Source organism: Oncorhynchus clarkii, chromosome 20 (genome assembly GCF_045791955.1).
Source record: "Oncorhynchus clarkii lewisi isolate Uvic-CL-2024 chromosome 20, UVic_Ocla_1.0, whole genome shotgun sequence".
Classification (NCBI taxonomy): Eukaryota; Metazoa; Chordata; class Actinopteri; order Salmoniformes; family Salmonidae; genus Oncorhynchus; species Oncorhynchus clarkii.
In genome coordinates this window covers 64,154,217-64,178,624 of record NC_092166.1, presented here as the reverse complement: position 1 = coordinate 64,178,624, position 24,408 = coordinate 64,154,217, and the positions used below count along the sequence as shown (strand labels likewise).

Genomic DNA, 24,408 nt, shown 5'->3' with positions numbered 1-24,408 from the left:
TAAAGTAATGCTTTAGGACTTGAAGCAAAACTCACCTGTGTTTTTCACTATGCCTGTCATGTTATAAACATATGGACAATTCCACTGTAATGGAATTACACTTTGACTCGTTTTTTTTCACTTTAAAAACGTATGCCAAACAAAAAAACACTCATTTCAAATTTTAACAAACCATACAGCTCTATGTACAATGACTACTTTGAACAATTTCCACAGAAAAATTTACAAAAACTAATTTAGTGGAAGAACTGTGCAGATGTGATCTTCAGTAGCTGAATTAGCATACAATCTACCTCAGGTTCTTATGCGAGTCAATTTTCCAAAGACTCACAATATCGACTCTGTATTAAGATTCAAAGATGTCTGCAGAAAAGAATGGGGTGTCAGCTATTACATGACACCTTGAGATTGAAAAAGTATATTTTGGTTATTGAACTACAGTATGTGAAGTGGATTTACACCCAGTAACGGAATTACATCATGGGTCCCTGATCTATACGACACAGAGATGCATAATTATGGATATGAATGTCATTCTCCACATGTTTCACAAGTTTGGACAGTGCAGAGTAGAGCAGAGATCAGCACAGTAGAGTTCAGTACAGTACATTATACTGTACTCTACTGCAGGGGTTCCCAAACCTTTTTACTCAGGCCCCCCTTCCAGCATTGGGGAACCCCTATGGGCACAAGCATTGTTCATGAGACAAACTGTTTACACCCCACTTGTTGAGAGAGAGAAAATGTTGCAGGTTTAAAACCGTATTTCCTGCATTTCTATACATTTTGCCATGAGGTGCAGAGACCATTTGCAGTTTTACAGCTCATGTTCTTACATTTCTATACATTTTGCCATGTCTAATGTGTATCCATGTCATATTTAAGTTACTCAAACATTAGATTTTGTTCTATGGGCTAAAAAACATGCGCTTCATCTGGACATATAAATAACTCGAAGGTATGCAATGACTGACATGACAGAAGGATTCTATTAGTGAATTCTACTATTACAACTTTCAAGAGTAAGTTGAAAGCCGGACTGAGTTCCAACCCCAAAAATGCCTCACAGTTTGGGAACCTGCTCTACTGTACTATAATCTACTTTTCTTTACTGTACTGACCTGTATTGTACTCTACTACTGTATTGTACTGTACTCTTATCACTGTACTTACTATCCAAACTTGTGAAACACATCTATAATAGGTTCAGATTTGGTCCATTCCAGTCCGCCAGGGTGGACTGACCAAATTTCAATGACGTCCGGTGTTGGCCGGTGCTCAGTGGGTGAGGATACTGGTTACAGTAAATGGAAGCAGAGGGGACTCATGTAGGTGTCAGTAAAAGCTGGGAAAGGTGACATTAACTGGAATGTGAGAGAGAGGCAAAGAGAGAGAAAGATGGCTACTAATTGTCTACTAATTAGTTGATGATTGATCAAACTTATTTTCCTATATCTGTTTTAATACAAAACATAAAAACACAGGGCCTCCCGAGAGGCGCAGTGGTCTAAGGAACTGCATCGCAGTGCTAGCTGTGCCACTACAGATCCTGGTTTGAGTCCAGGCTCTGTCGCAGCCAGCCTTGACCGGGAGACCCATGGGGCAGCGTACAATTGGCCCAGCATCGCCCGGGTTAGGGGAGGGTTTGGCCGGCAGGGATGTTCTTGTCCCATCGCTCTCTAACAACTCCTGTGGCGGAACGGGCACAATGCACTCTGACACGGTCGCCAGGTTACGGTGTTTCCTCCGACACATTGTTGCGGCTGGCTTCCGGGTTAAGCGGCATAGTGTCAAGAAGCAGTGCGGCTCGGCTGGGTTGTGTTTCGGGGGACGCACAGCTCTCGACCGTCGCCTGTTCCGAGTCTGTACGGGAGTTGCAGCGATGGGACAAAACTGTAACTACCAATTGGATGCCATGAAATTGGGGAGAAAAGGGGATAAAACTTTTTATTTATTTTTTTTTACAAATTTTTCCCATATGTTGATGTTGGGGTGGTGCTGAAGTTGAATTTTTTTATTTTTAAGTTCTTTAACACTCTTGGTTTGAAAGACAAAGAAAACAGTTATGAGTTGAACATAACAGTATGCTAGTGGAAGGGAGCAGGTGACCCAACTGTGGTTTGTGACTGTTATGATTTCCCACTGTAGCCAATTCAGTTGCAGATAATCCGTTACAGATTTTTGGGTAATTCGGTTACCAATTTGGTAGCAGAATTACAAGTTTTAAACACTTCATCATTCATAAACAAAATCACTAAAACCAATTGGTAGGTCTACCTTTAGTTCTGTGAACTTTCATTATGCTCCATTTATGAGGGAGAGAAATGTGAAAATATCTTAAAAGACAGTAATGGTATTAAAAGGCACAAGGCAATATTTCTTCATTTTATAGGAGGTAAGCAATTTCTCCAAAACATAATATACTGATTTTTATAATATTGATATTAGTTGGCAGGGGTCTTTACGTCAACATTCTTGTCTTTTGATGTACAGTCGTGGCCAAAAGTTTTGAGAATGACACAAATATACATTTTCAAAGTCTGCTGCCTTAGTGTCTTTAGATATTTTTGTCAGATGTTAGTATAGAATACTGAAGTATAATTACAAGCATTTCATAAGTGTCAAAGGCTTTTATTGACAATTACATGAAGTTGATGCTGTGTTGACCCTTCTTTTTCAAGACCTCTGCCATCCACCATGGCATGCTGTCAATAAACTTCTGGGCCACATCCAGACTGATGGCAGCCCATTCTTGCATAATCAATGCTTGGAGTTTATCAGAATTTGTGGGTATTCGTTTGTCCACCCACCTCCTGAGGATTGACCACAAGTTCTCAATGGAATTAAGATCTGGGGAGTTTCCTGGCCATGGGCCCAAAATATTGATGTTTTGTTCCCCGAGCCACTTAGTTATCACTTTTGCCTTAGGGCAAGGTGCTCCATCATGCTGGAAAAGGCATTGTTAGGTACCAAACTGTTCCTGGATAGTTGGGAGAAGTTGCTCTCGGAGGATGTGTTGGTACTATTCTTTATTCATGGCTGTGTTCTTAGGCAAAATTGTGAGTGAGCCCACTCACTGGCTGAGAAGCAACACCACACATGAATGGCCTCAGGATGCTTTACTGTTGGCATGACACAGGACTGATGGTAGCGCTCACCTTGTCTTCTCCAGACAAGCTTTTTTCCGAATGCGCCAAACAATCGGAAAGGGGATTCATCAGAGAAAATTACTTTACCCCAGTCCTCAGCAGTCCAATCCCTGTACCTTTTGCAGAATATCAGTCTGTCCCTGATGTTTTTCCTGGAGAGAAGTGGCTTCTTTGCTGCCCTTCTTGACACTAGGCCATCCTCGAAGTCTTCGTCTCACTGTGCGTGCAGATGCACTCACACCTGCCTGCTGCCATTCCTGAGCAAGCTCTGTACTGGTGGTGCCCCGATCCCGCAGCTGAATCAACTTTAGGAGATGGTCCTGGCGCTTGCTGGACTTTCTTGGGCGCCCTGAAGCTTTCATTACAACAATTGAACCGCTCTCCTTGAAGTTCTTGATGATCCGATAAATGATTGATTTAGGTGCAATCTTACTGGCAGCAATATCCTTGCCCGTGAAGCCCTTTTTGTGCAAAGCAATGATGACGGCACGTGTTTCCTTGCAGATAACCATGGCTGAGAGAGAAAAAACAATGATTCCAAGCACCACCCTCCTTTTGAAGCTTCCAGTCTGTTATTTGAACTCGATCAGCCTTGTCCTCGTCAACACTCACACCTGTGTTAACGAGAGAATCACTGACTTGATGTCAGCTGGTCCTTTCGTGGCAGGGCTGAAATGCAGTGGAAATGCAGTGGAAATGTTTGGGGGAGGGACTTTGCAATTCATTGGAATTCATCTGATCACTCTTCATTCTGGAGTATAAGCAAATTGCCATCATACAAACTGAGGCATCAGACTTTGTGAAAATGTATATTTGTGTCATTCTCAACTTTTGACCACGACTGTATTTCTGATGCCCTAAGACTTTTTCTAGTATATGTTTTTTCTAAAATCCCTTCTCCATCTGCTTTTCCAGAAATCAAAGCCTTTACTTATGCCTCATTTTTAAGATGGAAAATAGTTGAAAAATATATCTATGCCTTCATTCTTCCAAAATATAGACTCTTAGCTTTCATTTGACAACTAATTTGATAGAAGTATAACGCTTTACAAATACCTTCCTTATTTGGGTTCACAGTTGTTAGTAGTTCATACCTAATCCCCGTTATATGACACAAAGGTTTCCAGATATTCTGTAAGGCCCTGAACATTGTGCAAAATAGAATCAAGTTCAACGGAGAAACAGAATTCTCCCCGTTCTGATGAGAAATCTGCTCTAATCCAACCCTTCACGACTTCTAAACCAAAGAGCGTGGCTCGACGCCAGGCTATCAAACAACACACTCAATTAAAAGTAATTCAGCTGATAACACCATAACAAAACGTCAGGTTTGAAAAATTCATGAACAAGTTCAAAGAGCTCTTTGAACAACAAAACACTAATCTGATTGATACAATGGAATCGTAATACATAGAAATATGGAACATCAAGCGCAAGAGCCAGCAGATGTAGCCTATATTTGGTGTGTAGCGTAACATGTACCGCATGTTCCATATCATCAGATTATGATGATACACATGATGAATCACATTTAATCACAGCTTTAATCAAATGCTAACTGCTCATTTAATTACACTTGCAGGGGGGGGGGGGGGGGCAAGAGTGGGCAAAGCTGTAATCAAGGCAAAGGGTGGCTATTTGAAGAATCTCAAATATAAAATAACTACATGATTCCATTTGTGTTATTTCATAGTTTTGATGTCTTCACTATTATTCTACAATGTAGAAAACAGTAAAAATAAAGAAAATCCCTTGAATGAGTAGGTGTTCTAAAACTTTTGACCAGTAGTGTATGCGCACCACAGTTTGCCTGTCCCCTTCTCTCTCTCCCTCGCCCTGGCAGCATCGCATTAGTGGAAATCAAGACAGTTCTCAGGGCAGAGCTGGTTGTCGTGTTGCTCGGGGATAATTTTATCTAACCCTTTCCTAACCTTAACCTAATACTCCCAACCTGCCACGATAATTATCCTAACCTACTGTGTAAATTCTCTTAACCGGCTACAAAAAGTTACTTCTGCTAGTCAAAACCAGCAGGCCTGCCCTGAGAACAAATTTGGTTTCCACTAATGTGATACAGACTCGAGCTTGCTCTTCATGCTCGTTCTCTTCACTAATAATCTAATCTTGATATTCAGAAATGGGAGTCGACACCGGGAGTCGATGTGTAAGGAGTCGAGGAATCAATTATTTTGGAGTCGACTCTCCACCACTACGTCATCGCCAACAGTTGGAAAGTCCTGTACTTTGAGTAGTTAAATGAGAAGGAAATGCAAACTTTGCGAGGTGGAACTGAGGTACAGTAATGGTAGTACAGGTGCATCTGAAAGGGACGCACAGTGAGACCCAAACCGTTGCTGGCAGCAGGGTGTCTCCTTGATTTCATTATCACCTATCTCTGTATCCCTGGGAGATCACCGATTAACTTTGATTATGGTCACTGCCCAGCGCCTCTGAAGTCTCTGTGACATCCCTAAGCCCCGCCCAGCTTGCGAGCTGCCACAGTGTTTTGCAGCGGTGCTGCGCAGGCCCTCTGAAGTTGAGTTTAATCTGAGTAACGGCAGGTGGCTGACACATACAGCGGTTGGTGTGATTATAAAACACACACTCAGAGTACACACTAGAGCTGGGACGATAAACCTAAAATGATCAATACCGACAACTTATTGTGGACATTTTGCTGATATAGTTCATTATGATAAATAACCTATAGGGCCCTAATAGAAAAATATGAAGTTTGAAATGAAACATTTGCTAATATTTGTGATTGTTAACAATTGATAGCTACAACATTCAAAATAGTAGTAGTAGTTTAAAGGGTAATATTTAAAAAATTACTGTGGTGCACATTAAATGTTATGAACATATCGTTCCATTTATTGTTATTGTGATAATTCAGTAAATTTGTTGTGATTTCTGTCAATATCACCCAGCTCCAGGTCACACACACAAACGCAGTTAGAATTAGTTCCCTCCCAGAGTCACACACACAGACACACGCAGCTACTCCACCCAGTGACTTTGTGACAATGACAAAACAAGTTTAGTAAAGAACAGCCTACGTGCCCACACCACATTTTCCCCATCCTTTCATCTGAACAGTGTTTGGCACTCCTCTCCTCTGCATGCTGAATATCAAATGGTTATCAGGCTGGGCAGTCATGCAGTAAATGACTGGCTACCCTGTTAATACAACACAGGTTCCCCAGACTGGAGCCAGATGTAATCCCTTACTGACTGTGTGTGTGTGTGTGCGCATCCATGCAAGTGTGTGTTCATGCGTGCATAGGGGACCAGGTGTTGGAAGGATAGGCCTAGCTGATAAACACCACGGGAGACATAGAAGAGAGGTGCATCTTGGAGGTCTCCTCCAGGTATTTCCCCTGATGCCCTGTAGCAGCCTGAGGCCCTGTCCCCTCTTACTCTCCCCGCCACCCTCAACCACCCCCTCATCTCCCACTTCACCCCGTCTACTCTCCCTTTTCTTGCCCTATCATCTCCCCCTCATGAAGATTGGCCAGGTGGGAGGCTACAGTACATAATGACACTGAACCATCTCTGGCATGCGGTCGTTGATTAAAATGTTCATTAACACTGTACAGCTCAGGTGATGAGACCTGCTGCCCCACCCGGTCCCCTTCAGCTGACCACCTTGGCCAACCTGTCTCTGTAACACCCCTCCACCCAGGTAAACACACACCGGCTGGTTAATAAAGAGCCTCTCACACACCAACACACACTTTCTGGTTTAATAAACGAGCCTCTCTATTCAAGCAAAATAAATTAATACGCACGCACGCACACACACACAGTTCTGTTTCATTAAGAGGCTCCATGGTGGTGGCACAAACCCCAATCTCCCTTACACACACCATCTGTTTAATAAACACTCATCCCATGTCAACCCCCAGGAACTGACATTAGTCAACACAAACACAATAAACACCATTACACACGTGCGGGCGCGCACACACACACACACACCAATGACCCTACGGCGTGGAAGGTCTGATAGATATGGCAGTGTGTGTGTGTGTGTGTGTGTGTGTAATGAATTAGTAACATATCTCTGGAGTCACGTAGGTGAAAAATGCTACTGGTTGCTTCCTTCATTAAGTAGCTTGTCTGTCTGTCAAAGGAGCATGAGAAGCAACGTCACTTTGTGTGTTGATTCGTTTTTAACTGACGTCGTAATCTGTTTTCTGAACTGAGATTAATCCCGCCTGTCGAGGGCTTCTTATAAATGGAGGTATTAAAGCGTATGAAGTGAGACGCTCCAGCACAGATGAATCTAGCAGGGGTCAGAGAGCGCCTAAATCTAATTTAGGAGAAGAAGAAATAATATGCGTTTGAGATTAATACCTTAAATGTAAACAGATACTGGAAGGAGAGAATCACAAAGATGAAATGAAGAAGGTTGAATCGTTACCTTGGGACAGAGAAAGTTGACCCTCATATCATGCCTCTGTGGCCAGTGTTTCATTGGTTTATTCGTACTCGGATTTCGCTTACTTCATTGGATTTTAATACTTGAAATATGGGGAACCACTGCTAAATTGATGCATATCTCAAGCCTACAGCGAGTTTAGCTAAACATTCTGTATAGAAAATGTTCATATGTATTGCATGCTCGGAAATGGAAGTACAGTGTCCTCAGAAAGTAAAACATCTGGAATAATAAAATACTCATATCTTGATTAGATAACTATGCAACCCCCTAAGTCAATATATGTTAGAACCTCATTTGGCAGCAATTACAGATTTGAGTCTTTCTGGGTTAGTCTCTAAGAGCTTTCCACACCTGGATTGTGCAACATTTGCACATTATTCTTTTCAAAACTCTTCTAGCTCTGTCAAATTGGTTGTTGATCATTGCTAAACAAAATCAGGTCTTGCCATAGATTTTCAAGTAGATTTTCAAGCTACTCACTGTCTTCTTGGTAAGCAACTCCAGTGTAGATTTGACAATGTGTTTTATGTTATTGTCCTGCTGAAAGGTAAATTAATCTTCCAGTGTCTGGTGGAAAGCAGACTGAAGCAGGTTTTCCTTTAGGATTTTGCCTGTGCTTAGCTCCATTACATGTATTTGTTATCCTGAAAAACTCCCCAGATCACAAGCATACCCATAACATGATGCAGCCACCACTATAATTGAAAATATTGAGAGTGGTACTCAGTAATGTGTTGTATCGGATTTGCCCCAAACATTACATTTTTTTGCAGTATTACTTAAGTGCCTTGTTGCAAACAGGATGCATGTTTTGGAATATTTGTATTCTGTACAGGCTTCCGTCTTTTCACTCTGTCAATTAGGTTAGTATTGTGGAGTAACTACAATGTTGTGCATCCATCCTCAGTTTCTCCTATCACAGCCATTAAACTGTGTAACTGTTTTAAAGTCACCATTGGCCTCATGGTGAAATCCCTGAGCGGTTTCCTTCCTCTCCAGCAACTGAGTTAGAAAGGACACCTGTATCCTTGTAGGTACTGGTTGTATTGATACACAATCCAAAGTGTTAATTAAGAGCTTTACCATGCAGGCCTCCTGGGTGGCGCAGTGGTTAAGGGCGCTGTACTGCAGCGCCAGCTGTGCCAGCTGTGCCATCGCGCCCAGGCTCTGTCGTAACCGGCCGCGACCGGGAGGTCCGTGGGGCGACGCACAATTGGCCTAGCGTCGTCCGGGTTAGGGAGGGCTTGGTCGGTAGGGATGTCCTTGTCTCATCGCGCACCAGCGACTCCTGTGGCGTGCCGGGCGCAGTGCGCGCTAACCAAGGTTGCCAGGTGCACGGTGTAGCCTCCGACACATTGGTGCGGCTGGCTTCCGGGTTGGATGCGCGCTGTGTTAAGAAGCAGTGCGGCTGGTTGGGTTGTGTATCGAAAGACACATGACATTCAACCTTCGTCTCTCCCGAGCCCGTACGGGAGTTGTAGCGAAGAGACAAGATAGTAGCTACTACTACAATTGGATATCACGAAATTGGGGAGAAAAAGGGGTAAAAAATTCAACAAAAAAAAATAAAAGAAGAGCTTTACCATGCTTAAAGGGATATTCAATGCCTGCTTTTTTTCTACTAATAGTTGTCCTTCTTTGCAAGCCACTGGAAAACACTCCCTGGTCTTTGTGGTTGAATTTGTGTTTGAAATTCACTGCTCGACAGAGACCTTACCGATAATTGTATGTGTGGGGCACAGACATGAGGCAGTCATTAAACAATTATGTTAAACACTATTAATGCACACAGAGTGAGCCAATGCAACTTATTACGTGACTTGTTAAGCACATTTTTACTCATGTGCCCCACACATACAATTAGGCTTGCCATAACAAAGGGTTTGAATACTTATTGACTCAAGACACTTCAGCTTTTCATTTTTAATTAATTTATACCAAAGCAATTCTCAAAACACTATTCCACTTTGACATTATGGCGTATTGTGTGAAAGGCCAGGGACAAAAACAACTAATTGTAATATTCAGGCTGTAAAACAACAAAATAAAAAGGTAAAGGGTGTGAATACTTTGTGAAGGCTCCCAAGAGAATTCATAGCTTACTGTGAACTACTGTACAGCACGACTATTCCAGTGGCTCTAGGGTATTCTCTAAGAGCTTCCTAAAGACTGAGAGACATATTAGTTGACTATATACACCGTACTAATCATCCCATACAATCTGTCTCATCCCATAACCACAAATAATGATACACGCCACATGGGAACAATGTGGCATGCCTTCCCTTCACGCCGCTGTCAGTCAGTCAGCCACACAGCAATAACATACAGACACCGTGACACACACAATCTACGGCGACAGCTGGGGAGAATCCAAACAAACGTGGATAGACGAGACGTCAGGAGGAGGGAAGAGAAAACAGCGTCGAGTTTAACGAGAGGAAAGCTGTTTCAGATGGGTTGTCAGTAGCCTGTCTCTGCCTGAGCTGCGTTCAAAAGATGACATCTGGATTGAGCTGCATCATTAGAGGAGTTTCAAAAGGCTGCGCGATGATCAGGTGAACAGTGTTGACAGGACATGAAACAAAGCCTGTATTGTAGCGCTTGTGCATCAATTTCATTGTTTCCCCTCTCAACTCTTTCAGCTGTAACTCAACACCAAAGCCTGATGGAGTATGGCACATCATTAGCAATAGAGACAGAAGGGATGCAGGGGGGAAATTATTTTGACTTATACGCAAAAGGGGATTCAGTATGCCTGTGTTCTACACTTCTACAGAGATGGAGAACGAGAGCGAGGTCCTCCCCTCTCAGAGGACCTGAGCCCTAGGACCATGCTTCAGGACTACCTGGCCTGATGACTCCTGGCTGTCCCCAGTCTGGTCGTGCTACTGCTCCAGTTTTAACTGTTCTGCCTGCGGCTATGGAACCCTGACCTGTTCACCGGACGTGCTAACTTGTCCCGGACCTGCTGTTTTCGACTCTCTCTCGCTCTACCGCACCTGCTGTCTCGATCTCTGAAAGCTCGGCTATGAAAAGCCAACAGACATTTACTACCGAGGTACTGACCTGTTGCACCCTCTACAATCACTGTGATTACTATTTGACCCTGCTGGTTATCTTAAAGAACAATCTGGCCTTAATGGCCATGTACTCTTATAATCTCTAACCAGCACAGCCAGAAGAGGACTGGCCACCCCTCAGAACCTGATTCCTCTCTAGGTTACTTGCTAGGTTCCTACCTTTCTAGAGAGTTTTTCCTAGCCACCGTGATTCTACATCTGCATTGCTTGCTGGGGTTTTAGGCTGGGGTTTTCTGTATAGCATTTTGTGACATCTGCTGAAAATGAATTTGATTTGAGAGAGAGAGAGAGAGAGCGAGGGAGAGAAGAAAGCGAAAGAGAACAAGGGAAAAGCCAAATTGGGATATTTATATCAAGAGCGTCACTATGTACACTGTTGGGCCAGACTCCACTGGGGACCATGAAAGGCTGAGGAGGATTGTGGGTAATTCATCAGGCGGCGGCTGTGCGGAGGCCCTTGATTAGTGTCGAAAAGGAACCTCAGTCAGGATTCTACAGCCTTCCGGAAGCCAATTCATTATTACACATTGTCAGTGTCCCAGAGCATTGCTCCATGTATCACTTTAGACAAACATCCATGTTGGAGATTTGACGAGTCTGACTACTACATAATTGCTGAGACCTGAGAGATGAGATGCTGTGTGTCTGGGATATTTTTCTAACTATTGTGTGCATGCTTCCCCTTAACTAGTGGCAGAAGCCAAGTCACCTTTTTCAACTAAAAACATGATTTATTTCAACAAATATAAAAATTATTTATATATTTGATACTTACACAAAAGCAATGATCCTGATATGAAACACTTAAAAAACAACCCAACAATGCTGAACATCCACAAGCACATTACATCACAATTCTCAAAACACAAGTCACGTTTTAAATTGGCCGATATCCTAGGCATCCTTGTGCCTTACGGGTGTCCCACACAGTGCCTGAGGAGAATCCCTGTCTCTGTAGAAGGGAGATACCAGAGATACCACCGTCTCTCCTCCCAAAATGTCATTAGGCATTCTGTCTCCCTACATAATCTGCCATGTTGATTTTGTTTCCCTTTGATATAACAGTCTTATCTCTGTACCCTTTGCACAGCGTGGATTTATCCCCAGGCAACATGAGAGAAAGTCACTTTTATCCAAATTCCCAAAAATGACTAAGTAACAAAAGGAGGGAAACGAATTACGTATCACAGAGGCATATCTCAAACCAGGCTTATTAACCACTGACATCCTTGAGTGGTGACGCAACACTGACCTTGTCAGGCAAAAGAGAAGATATTTATCCTGCCCTGTTTAGATACATGTATTTATTTTATTTCAACTTTATTTAACTAGGCAAGTCAGTTAAGAAACAAATTATTATTTACAATGACGGCCTGCCCCGGCCAAACCCTAACCCAGATGACGATGGGACTCCCAATCACGGCCGGTTATGATACCGCCTGGATAGTGTTGAGATAGAGTGTGTGTGTGGTCTTACCAGTGTCGTTTCCTTGGCTCCCCTCTCTCTTCAGCATCTGGACAGCTCCCACGTATTTCTTCAGCTGGACCTTGAGGACCTCGTTCTCCCTGCAGACACACACACACACACAAACAGAGAATCAAGGCCTAGGCACATGCAGAGAGAGCAGCAGACTGGAACAGTAACTGTGTTGGTTTCTGTGTCTGTGGAGGGTTTACAGCCTTGTAAATCCCAGCCCATCTCTGGAGCTGGATTATACATGCAGCCCTACAGGTTTTCTGTGATTGCTTACTGTCACTGGAGACTGTGCACAAGGGTGGTGCAAGTGTGTGTGTGTGTGTGTGTGTATGTTCAGAAAAGGTGTGTAGTGGTATATGTTCTTACAGGGCCTGTGCGGATGATTACTGTTGGTTTGAGGGGAAATCAATCAGAATCTAAGAGAATTACAGTGCTGTAAATAATAACTACCTGCCTTTCTCCCCTGCTCTTTGTACCCTGCTTATCGCATTCCATTTTACCCCTACAAAGGACACTCGGGATGGGAGATCTCTGAAAGCCGGCTGACGAGCTCTCGGAGGGACGATTGGGCCGTTGTTATCAGAGTCGGCGAGCCGAGACACAATTCCGCTGCCATTTAATTAAAGGTAATAAATGGTCTGGCATTCCGGAGGCGAGGGAGGGGATTCCACGGCTCAGGTGCGTCTTATCGATCTCTCAGAATGTGCCCTCCTGCTGAGTCATAGGCAGGTTAACAGTCACACACAAACACACAGGTTGGCTTTAACTCATGTAAGCCCGTCTCACATACACACAGGTCCGCTTTGTGTGTGTAAGCCCACACAGACACGCCTCCTGTACATGTCTAATGTTACATTGGAGAGATAGAGGCTGACTGCAGGGTGTGTACTGCAGGATATATAAACTATAAATGGCTCGCTCAGGAACCCGACGCCTGAGGAACTGGACTGAAACACGCATCTCCTCTACATCTAGAGGTAGAGATACAATGATGCAACTAAAGACACAGAACCAGAGGTAGAAACAGAGAGAAATTCCATATTGACAGACAGGTATATCTATATAATAAGAGCAACCTACAGGCCGTAGGGTCTATGTAGTTTATCACTGTCTGTTGTACTGTAAACTCATATAAAAGGAAAGACAACGTAGAGAACATCCTATGAGGATAATGTAGAGGCTGTGTTATTACACAAACCCCACCCAAATCCACAGTATCTGACCAAATTCAATTCCCTGGAACTGTAGAATATTTTTATATGGGTTCATCATTGTACATTACGGTGCAAGTGTCCCTGAAAGTTTCAAAGGCATCCTACAGCACTCACCTTCCTGTGTATTATACAACTGGCACGTGTCGTTGAGGGCGTTTAACATGGAGGGTATTCCGCCCAAAAAGCTCTCTGTCTAAATGGACGCTCTCTAAACCCATTAGTGAAATTGGATCAGTGGAGTAAGTCTCAGACGGGGTGAGGAAAAGCCCAGATATCAGAGAGAGTGAGAGGCAGGAAGAGATGCAACACAACTTCCTGTGACCTCTACTGAGGGCTTCTGGGATAGAGGTCACAGAGGTTTTATTTGGATTGGACAGTTTAAAAAATAAAAAAAACATATGCTATAAAGCTGCTCCAGTTAGAGAAAACATTACAGTAATACACTCAGAGGATAAAACAAAACAAAGCCAAAATAAAGGATGTTTAAGACTAAGAGCAATTTAGAGCAGGGGTTCTCAAACCTCTCGTTCAATGTATTTTAACGATTCCACAGATGGCACACCTGATACAAATGGTCAACTAATCATCAAGCACTTCACTAGATGAATCAGATGACTTAGTTCAGGGGATTCACTGAGATGTTTGAGAACCACTTATTTATATGTGTAACAGATGTGAAACGGCTAGCTTAGTTAGCGTGGGCGCTAAATAGCGTTTCAATCAGTGACGTCACTTGCTCTGAGACCTTGAAGTAGTAGTTCCCCTTGCTCTGCAAGGGCCGCGGCTTTTGTGGAGCGATGGGTAACGACGCTTCGAGGGTGACTGTTGATGTGTGCAGAAGGTCCCTGGTTCGCGCCCGGGTATGGGCGAGGGGACGGGTTAAATTTATACTGTTACATATGCTCTGCAAACAATGCTTCAAACATGTACTTTGGTTTTCCTTTCATAAACATTCTTCCTCAATGCCCACAGCACAGTAAAGTTAGGCAGACAGTGTACAGTAGAAGATTGTTCAAAGTGGGAGAACTTCAACTGTACAGTAGCCCCTTGAGACAGCTGGATAATTGACTTCACAAAGCAGCAAAACAACTAAAATCCTCTCAACAACTACAGTAAAACCACCCAAACCTTAGGTGTTGTCTTTACAGTACATCAAAATACCCCATTCCCAACAACCTTCAGGAAACGCTGAATGACAATAAGAAAAACTCACAATCTCTTTAGTCTTCTCTCAGTGGGTTTCTTCTAACCACCCACCAAACAGAGAGGAGGACCACTTTCTCCTTGGCCAGGCCCCCTCTCTCCTGGCTGCCTGCCTACCCGCCAGCCTGTGTGAGTTCTAGTTTCTGCTCTGCTAACGTCACTGGGAGACTGGCCGGAGCTCCATGCTGGTAGGGAATAGGATTTCCTGCATGTGTGTATGTATCCGTGCGTGCAAACATGTGCCTCAGTCAGTCAGTGTTACATACCGTACATTCGGAAAGTTTGCAGACCCCTTGACTTTCTCCACATTTTGTTACGATACAGCCTTATTCTAACATGTATTAAATTGTTTTTTCCCCTCATCAATCTACACACAATAGCCCATAATGACAAAGCAAAAATGAGGTTTTTAGAAATTTTTGCACATTTATTAAAAATACTAAACTGAAGTATTACATTTACATAAGCATTCAGACCTTTTACTCAGTACTTTGTTGAAGCACCTTTCACAGCGATTACAGCCTTAAGTCGTCTTGGGTATGACGCTACAAGCTTGGCACACCTGTATTTGGGGAGTTTCTCCCATTCTTCTCTGCAGATCCTCTCAAGCTCTGTCAGGTTGGATGGGGAGCGTCCCTCCAGAGATGTTAGATCAGGTTCAAGTCTGGGCTCCGACTGGGCCACTCAAGGACATTCAGAGACTTGTCCCGAAGCCACTCCTGCGTTGTCTTGGCTGTGCGCTTAGGGTGGTTGTCCTGTTGGAAGGTGTCCAGTCTGAGGTCCTGAGCGCTCTGGAGCAGGTTTTCATCAAGGGTTTCTCTGTACTTTGCTCCGTTCATCTTTCCCTCGATCCAGACTAGTCTCCCAGTCCCTGCCGCTGAAAAACATCCCCACAGCATGATGCTGCCACCACCACCATGCTTCACCGTAGGGATGGTGCCAGGTTTCCTCCAGATGTGACGCTTAGCATTCAGGCCAAAGAGTTCCATATTGGTTTCATCAGACCAGAGAATCTTGTTTCTCATGGTCTGAGTCTTTAGGTGCCTTTTATCAAACTCCAAGTGGACTGTCATGTGCCTTTTACTGAGTGGCTTCCGTCTGGCCACTCAACCATAAAGGTCTGATTAGTGGAGTGCTGCAGAGATGGTTGTCCTTCTGGAAGGGTCTCCCATTTTCACAGAGGAACTCTAGAGCTCTGACAGAGTGACCATCGGGTTCTTGGTCACCTCCTTGACCAAGGCCCTTCTCCCCCGATTGCTCAGGTCACTGTGTTCTTGAGGACCTTCAATGCTGCAGAAATGTTTTGGTACCCATCCCTAGATCTGTGCCTCGACAGTCCTGTCTCGGAGCTCTACGGACAATTCCTTCGACCTCTTGGCTTGGTTTTTGCTCTGACATGTACTGTCAACTGTGGGACCTTATATAAACAGGTGTGTGGCTTTCATGTCCAATCAATTGAATTTACCACAGGTGGACTCCAATCAAGTTGTAGAAACATCTCAAGGATGATCAATGGAAACAGGAAGCACCTGAGCTCAATTGCGAGTCTCATAGCAAAGGGTCTGAATACTTATGTAAATATTTTTTTTATTTTGTATTTTCTCATTATGGGGTATTGTGGGTAGATTGATGAGGATTTTTTTTGTTGCATTTTAGAATGAGGCTGTAATGTAACAAAATGTGGAAAAGGTCAAGGGGTCTGAATACTTTCAGAATGCACGTCAGAAGCACTGCCTCAGTCAGTGTGTGGCCCACGTCTTAACCAGTCCAGTACCCACTCCTCTCACTGTGCTGAATCAATATGGGTACCTCTATGAGAGCAGCTCAGCCCAGCTCATGTCCACTGGGCTTTGTTAGACACAAACACAGGGAGGGCTTACTTACCAGCGCCAGTATTTTTAGCTACTATTGATCAGATCAGGCCAGATTTGGGTGGAGGATAGCACTTGAGTTTGAGTGGCTGGAGTTTCCAGTTTGTCTTGAAGACATAGAGGAGTGGAAAGACTAAACCACTCAAATGTAAAAAGTGCACATTGCAGCATACTCAACACTTAAAAACACACATATTGAACCTCTAAAGACTGTTTCCAGTGAGTGTGGGTTTGTCTGTCTCGAACCACCAATATTCCTACTGTAGCCATGGGAAGCTGCCACTGGGAACAACAACCACCAGCGATCTGGTACCCACCTGCCCAGAGCCTGGACCTTGGCTGTGTGTCTCTCCTCCAGCTCATCCAGGCGTCTCCTCAAGGCGTCTGTCTCCTGTCTCAGCCCAGCAGAGTGCTCCATCTCCCCATCCAGCAGGCTGCGCAGGGACCTGGAGCCCCGGAGGACACAACAGCACAATACTGTTAGCATACAGTCACACACACACACACAGAACACTGGCATTCACAGTCTGCTCACAACTCTCAGAAAACCCACATACATACATAGCTCTTAATTCCCCTTGATTTTTCACATCAAAGATCAACTCATCCCACCAACATTAGCAGAGAGGATCTCACATGTTCAGTTCATCCAGCTCATCCTTCCTGTTCATCATGGCCACTATGGCCTGGCGGAGCTCCACTGTGGACAGAGGACAGAGACCGTTAACAACACTGAGACAAACAAAACACAGACCCAAACAAATTGATATATATCTCTGTACAAGTGTTAACTGTTCACATTTCTTTTGCTCGGCTCATATTTAAGTCTCATCATTAGCGGAGCTGACTGATACCTAAATACTAACCTGGTTCCATACTGTACTGTGCTGCCTGTAGCCAACTCTTCTGTCGTTGTCATGGCTACACATGAGTTAGCTCCAGAACATAGAGCATGGGACCAGCCAGGCTACTAATATACTACCTTTGCCCAGATACAAACACACTTTAGCACCATACAGTCACAGCACAGCTCTCTATTCACATGATGGATATAGGCTAATATATAGCACTGCACTGAGACAAGTAGGTCTATGGAAAAAGGGCCAAGATACAGCAGCCTTATGAATACCAAAGTATTTACTCAATTAAAAGCAAATGAATAATGCAGATCAGCTCTTGGCTACATTAACAGCAGGGAAGCGCAAAGAAGTGGAGCTCGTTTTGGCCCCAGACGCATTTCAAAAAGTAGGTTTACAACCCAAAGTGCCTGGTTGAGGAGGTGAAGAGGAGGATGATGAAGAAGAAGGTAGAGGAGAGCCCCATTATATCTGGAGCTCCCAATTCCACATCAGTGCTCCAGAAATAGGTGTGACATTTACAACAACCATGCGTTCACCACAGGAAGCTAGCACCGGCAATCCATTAAGGAGCTTTATAGAGAGGCGCCCCTCTGTTGCATTACAACTGTGTGTGTGTGCTTGTGCGTATGTGGGTTTGTGTGTGATGCAGGCAGTGTATGGATTTGGACAATGGTTCCCATTACAGATCCAGTTAAACGGCAGACTCCATTATGTTTTTTGTTTTTTTACTGCACACAATGTTCTCTATCTGCACACACAAACACAAAAGCACACAAACACAAATACACACACACAGCTCTCTTCTTTTGAGAGCCCCTAATCTGTGAGTGTTCGACTATAGACGTGAGTCATGACCATAGATGTGCCTGTGGGTCTAGATGTGCCGCCCCACTCAGATCCCCTGCCCTAACTCACATTACAGGCTTAGTGTGTTCCACACACAGGAAACAGCATCAATATGAGCATCAGCCGAGCTACCCTCTGCTAAGCTTTAGGAAATTACGCAAATCACGTTCTGGAGTGGAAAACAGAGACGGTGTGTAAACTGTTGACTGGATCAGGGCATTTTACATTCCAGGAAGTTTTGAAAGACAGTAGAGCGGACGAAATGTCAATTAATGGTGTGTGTTGTTTACAGAAATGAAATCTATCAAGTAAGACATGCTTCTCTGAGTGTACCGTTCTGTTTCACTCATATCATCCTTTGTTACAGTAAACTGTAGGCTGCCGTTAGAGTACACAGAGGCACACTGACTCAGCAGTGCCATCACCTGGTTGAATAAGGGATTCTTCTTCTTTTTTTTTACCTTTATTTAACTAAGTCAGTTAAGGACAAATTGTTATTTTCAATGACGGCCTATGAACAGTGGGTTAACTGCCTTGTTCAGGGGCAGAACAACAGATTTTTACTTTTCGATTTTACTAGTCCAACGCTGTAACCACTAGGCTACCTGCAGCCCAAATGATCATCATACAGGATTCCCTTCTTATTACCAAACACATGTACAGTATACCACACACACCCACTGTCATTGACTCTGGTAGACCAGGGGTGGCACTGGACAGTACACTGGAAAGAGGTGCATTCTGGACCGGCGGGCTGGGCTCCAAGCTGTAACACCCCAGACAGAGAGAGGTTACGTATACATCTCCATCCAACAACTCAAATCCAATGTTATTTGTCACATGCGCCAAATACAACAGGTGTAGTAGACCTTACAGTGAAATGCTTACTTACAAGCCCTTAACCAACAATGCAGTTTTAAGAAAAGACCCACAAAAAATAAAAGTAACAAATAATTAAAGAGAAGCAGTAAAATAACAATAGCGAGGCACCGGTTAGTCGAGGTAATTGAGGTAATATGTACATGTAGGTAGAGTTATTAAAGTGACAATGCACAGATAATAACAGAGAGTAGCAGCAGTGTAGAAGAGTGGGGAGGAGTATGGGGACAATGCAAATAGTCTGGGTAGCCAGTTGATCAGATGTTCAGGTGTCTTGTGGCTTGGGGGTAGAAGCTGTTTCAAAGCCTCTTGGACCTAGGCTCGGTGCTCCGGAACCGCTTGCCATGCTGTAGTAGAGAGAACAGTCTATGACCATTTTTAGGGCCTTCTTCTGACACCGCCTGGTACAGAGGTCCTGGATGGCAGGAAGCTTGGCCCCGGTGATGTACTGGGCCGTACACACTACCCTCTGTAGTGCCTTGCGGTCGGAGGCCGCAAGGCACTTGCCATACCAGGCAGTGATGCAACCATGCTCTCGATTGTGTAGCTGTAAAACCTTTTGAGGATCTGAGGACCCATGTCTCCTGAGCCGGAATAGGTTTTGTCGTGCTATCTTGGTGTGTTTGGACCATGTAAGTTTGTTGGGGATGTGGACGCCAAGGAACTTGAAGCTCTCAACCTGCTCCACTACAGCCCCATCGATGAGAATGGGGGCGTGCTCGGTCCTCCTTTTCCTGTAGTCCACAATCATCTCCTTTGTCTTGATCATGTTGAGGGAGAGGTTCTTGTCCTCGCACCACACGGCCAGGTCTCTGACCTCCTCTCTATAGGCTGTCTCGTTGTTGTCGGTGATCAAACCTATCACTGTTGTGTCATCTGCAAACTTAATGATGGTGTTGGAGTCGTGCCAGGCCGTGCAGTCAGTGAACAGAGAGTACAGGAGGGGACTGGGCACGCACCCCTGTGGGGACCCGTGTTGAGGATCAGCGTGGCGGATATGGTGTTACCTACCCTTAGCACCTGGGGGCGGCCCATCAGGAAGTCCAGGATCCAGTTGCAAAGGGAGGTGTTTAGTCACAGGGACCTTAGCTTAGTGATGAGCTTTGAACTCAAAATTGTTGATCTGAGTGCAATTTTCCTCCCACCCTTGTTAAGATGATGCTTATGTAAAATGGACTGACAACTTACTTGAACTGTAGCTGGGATCTGGTCGTCTCGTAGTCGCTGACTGGACCTGTGGAATCTGTCTGTACAGGAAATGCAACCGTATCTTTCACTGAGCCGACTGAAACAAAATGAAAGTGAAAAACAATGAGAGAGAGAGAAAGTACCTCAATGCTGGCGTATCTGTCTGGGTTTAATGCTTTCCATATTCTACAAAAGCTTAGCAAATTTACACTTCCGTTTTCTCATGAGCTTTATCACTAAGCAACCTCGCCCACTATTCTCTTTTAACACCAGTCTGCTGTTGCTATAGAAACTATCCCCAAAAATGAACACATATGAACCAACACATTATAACCAAAATTCTATGGTTATGTAAGAAATGACTGTTGGGCTCAGAGGACTAGGTTGAGAAACACTGCTGTAGAGGAGAGGAGCCTCACCTGGCTGAGCGTAGGAGTGGCTGGAGGCCACAGGAATGAGGATGTCTGAACTGTCATTATCAGTTATGGCCTGCAGGGCGCCCCACGTTGACACTCTGTAACAGACACACACGTTACAGATAAAGTACACCTGTTTATATCAATTCTTGATTAGGAGTTTCTCTCCCTGCTTATTGTATCGTTAAGAAAGTGCTAGATGATGTGTAATCCTTAGTCTCCATGGTTACTCACTGGTCAGCGTTGGCCGTGTTATGAAAGGGGCTTTGTGGCTGTGGCCTACTCTTGTATACCTCTTCCTCCTCATCATCATTATCAATAATCTTGGTGTCAGGCAGAGCCCTGGAGAAAGGAGGAGACCCGGCCCAGCTGACTATCCCAGGATCGGACAGCCCATTCTGGAGAGGCGAGAGGGAGAAGGAGGACTCCAGTGGGTAAATACCCTCCTCCAGACTGACCCGAGGAGCAGTGGTGCTCTTCCTGAGGGTGACAGTCCCTCCCCCCACCTCTTCCTCGTCCTCCGCTCCCCCATCCAGGTCGTCGAAAGAGATGATGTTGGTGATTTTCTTTTTCCTCCGTCGCTCCTTCCTCAGGCCAGAGTCTGGAGAGGAGAGAGAAAACACGTTGTCAGTTTGCTCTCCATGTTTGTTGGCGTATTATTCCTTCCCTGAGTAATAATATGAATAGAACTGAATATAAATAATAGTTCATATGCACTGTCCCCCTCAGTGTCTGAGTTGATTGTAATTTCTCCTCCCTACCTGCGGAGGCGCTGCGTGGCAGGACAGGCAGTGGGTCTGATGATCCGTCGGGGCAGTGGGTAGGGGTGAAGCCTGGCACCACAGCGGTGACGGTGCTGATCTCCCTGAGCAGAGTGCTCACCCCCTGGGTGGACTCCTTCCATAGGCTCCCTATGCCCTGGGTGGACTCCTTCAGGAGGTGGCTCACGGAGGAGGAGGAGCCGCCCGCCCGGGGCACACCGTTCAGGTCTGTGTTGTCGATGTTGATGGCAAACAGGATGGAGTTTAGTCCTGTGTGAAGGGTGGAGAGAGAGGAGAAGGTCTAGTTACTAGTCGTTCACACAGCACTAATGGTAGTGGATAAGGTGTGTTGGTTCTCCCCAACTAACAATGTATAGCTCCCTGAGAATTGGAAATGTGCTACATAAATCCAAATCCATCAGCACTGCACTAGACACAGTAGGTGGGTAAACTCAGATTGCAGGTCGCGGTGATAAGTATAACATAAGTATATTAGTATAACACTAAGTATAACACTCCCTATACTTTCAATGCATCTTCCCGTATTGGTGGGTAAACGCTTACGCAAAATACCAAAAAGCTGAGTAAACAGTGCGTTCACCCTCCACTACACCACTGACTGTATATCACACAGGGAGTAAGTGACTCAACTGTGACTCATGGCTTACTGCAAAGTAGCTCTCTGAATGGTAGAGACATGAATGTGTTTCACCACAGGAATCTGAGTCATGCTCTCACCTGCAGCCATGGTGGGCAGCATGCTGGCTCGCTCCTCATCCAGAATAAACGCCCAGTCTTCATAGAAAGTACTAGAAAACACAAAGAAATAAGATATACTGGCAAGAAAGGTCCAGACTCCATACCCACACACAGACCTGAGATAAATACAGACATACAAGCAGACACACACTCTCACCCGAGGCGTATGCCGTCTGCGAGCAGCATGTGTAGGTAGCGTTCTAGTGAGTGTTCGTTGAGGGCACAGCGGAGCCAGGCGCGGCCACGGCCCAGCTCAGAGGAGATGTGTCTCAGGGAGTAGAAACGCTGCAGCTCATGGCGGTTCAGATGCTCCTTCACATAGAGCCAGAACGTCAGCTCTGAGAGAGAGAAGAGAGAGAAAGAGAAAGAGAGAGAGATGCACCAAAAAGAAAGTGAATGTCCACTGCTTGCTACTCCCAAAATCTATATCCTCTAACACAGCTAGAATTTGAACTCATTTCTACACAATTAAAGCCATTTCTTACCAACTGAAGCTTCTGAATGGCCATGTCAAAGGTCAGAGATCAAAAGGTCAGAGAGCAGCCAGTAAAAGCTTAAAGATCGTCTAAGTAATCACAGTTCTAAACCATCATATTCATCCACTGACTAATTAGCCATGTTCACACCTTCCTCCTTTTCCTCAGTTTGTCCTCAAGACCTCAACAACTCCCCAGATAGAGTCACCCAACACATCACCTATTGGCCAACAGAGTTTTCACTCTTTATATAACACCCAACTTGCAAGACAGTTTGAAAGTCTGTTCGCTGTAAGTTTTCACGTTCTTGATAATTAGTGTGAATAACTGCGATGGAGGTCTCTCTTTAGCATAGCATTACCATATGGCCTTAGAACAATGTGTAATAAAACAGCCTATTTCACTCCGCAGCACTGGACTTATTAAACACTCAGTATGGTAGCTGTGTCCCAGAGTTCTCTCTCCATCATCACCAAAGCTTTGTTAACTGGGACAGGAAGGGCTAATGGAGAGGCCTAATGAAGTCAAAAAGGATCTAGAAACTTGGAAGTTTTGTAATTTCCTAAATACATGTCTAAAAACAACAATGCAATGTAAAAACTAGTTGACATTTAGGTTAGTGTGCCTTCTCACTTTACCAAATGTTGCTAACCGTTGCTTTAGACAAATTAAAGATGATCTTTGTATGAAACATCTTAAATTACAGTTTACTTTGAGTAAATTCAGAATTTGCGATTAATCGTGTTTAATCGCAGCAAACCCTGCGATTAACTTAATGAAATGTTTGAATCGTTTGACAGCCCTAACAACATCTGGTCCACAGACACCTCTTTTACAACTTGTTCAGCCAGAATTATCTGTCTGAATTTTACCACTGCTTCTTTTAAGAAACCACAACAGGTGCTGGGCTGCCCTCAGAAAGAGAGAGAATTTTCTTTCTTGTCATTTTTGACTAAATCTGTTGCATAACCCTCTGGTTTCACAGCCAGTATCTGCACCTGGTTTCTCTCTCAGTTGTCCTACAGCATCTGTTTCCTGCGTGGAGAGTAGACACTCATCACAGCCGTTATCTCCTACAGAGGTGAGTATAAAGTATTCTCAGGTCTCCAGTTTCCTAGGCTAATATTAGGTATGCTCCTTTTCTTGTTTTTATAGCACCTTGCACTTGTACCTTTTCTATTCTTTCGAGCATCGATTAAATGAAGTATATTATTTTAGCATCTTGGCCTCCTTTGGTTATTCCTTTTCAAGGTTTGAGTGCAAGTAGCTTTTGAACTCTACTAATATTAAGCTGTTACTAGGGAAGTCGAATGAATGAGTCCCCAGTTAAATTAAGAACATTTTTTAAATCTCTAAAATGGTTAAACTAGTGAGAAATATGTGAATATTGAAAAAAATCAGAGCGTTTGCGCCATTTGCTATCATCCTAAATGAAGATATTGAATTATTTTTGCCATATCGAATGAATGTATATTATGTTACTTTCCATGATCTGGACAGTATGCATTACTACACTACACAAGCTGACGTTTTTCCACGTGGTAATTCGGGGAATTACACATCCTTCAAAAAAAGTTTATAGTCAACACAATATCAATTGCTTAAAACAGATCAATATCTATGGTTTTGTACTGTTAATTTTTGTCACACTCACCGGGGGTCGCAGGACTTACAACGCAGCTATACATTTATTTCTCAAATGGCACAAATAGTTTGGGGCGGTATCGCTATATAAGTTGCTGGCCACACACCAATACACTGATTTTACAGTCAAATTAC

The 24,408-nt window shown here is 44.1% G+C and overlaps 1 protein-coding gene across 1 annotated transcript in view; it reads right to left on the bottom strand.

Moving 5' to 3' along the window:
• LOC139376712 (sorting nexin-29-like) overlaps positions 1 to 24,408 on the bottom strand; it is a 117,165-nt gene that overhangs the window by 86,056 nt on the left and 6,701 nt on the right. Inside the window, exons 5-14 of the mRNA XM_071119586.1 lie at positions 22,311 to 22,491; positions 22,133 to 22,203; positions 21,395 to 21,664; positions 20,868 to 21,234; positions 20,637 to 20,731; positions 20,218 to 20,314; positions 18,828 to 18,916; positions 17,081 to 17,144; positions 16,762 to 16,890; positions 12,157 to 12,245 (exon numbers count right to left, since the gene is read on the bottom strand). Of these exons, the coding sequence (XP_070975687.1) occupies positions 12,157 to 12,245; positions 16,762 to 16,890; positions 17,081 to 17,144; positions 18,828 to 18,916; positions 20,218 to 20,314; positions 20,637 to 20,731; positions 20,868 to 21,234; positions 21,395 to 21,664; positions 22,133 to 22,203; positions 22,311 to 22,491 (1,452 nt within the window). The remainder of the gene's footprint in view (positions 1 to 12,156; positions 12,246 to 16,761; positions 16,891 to 17,080; positions 17,145 to 18,827; positions 18,917 to 20,217; positions 20,315 to 20,636; positions 20,732 to 20,867; positions 21,235 to 21,394; positions 21,665 to 22,132; positions 22,204 to 22,310; positions 22,492 to 24,408) is intronic.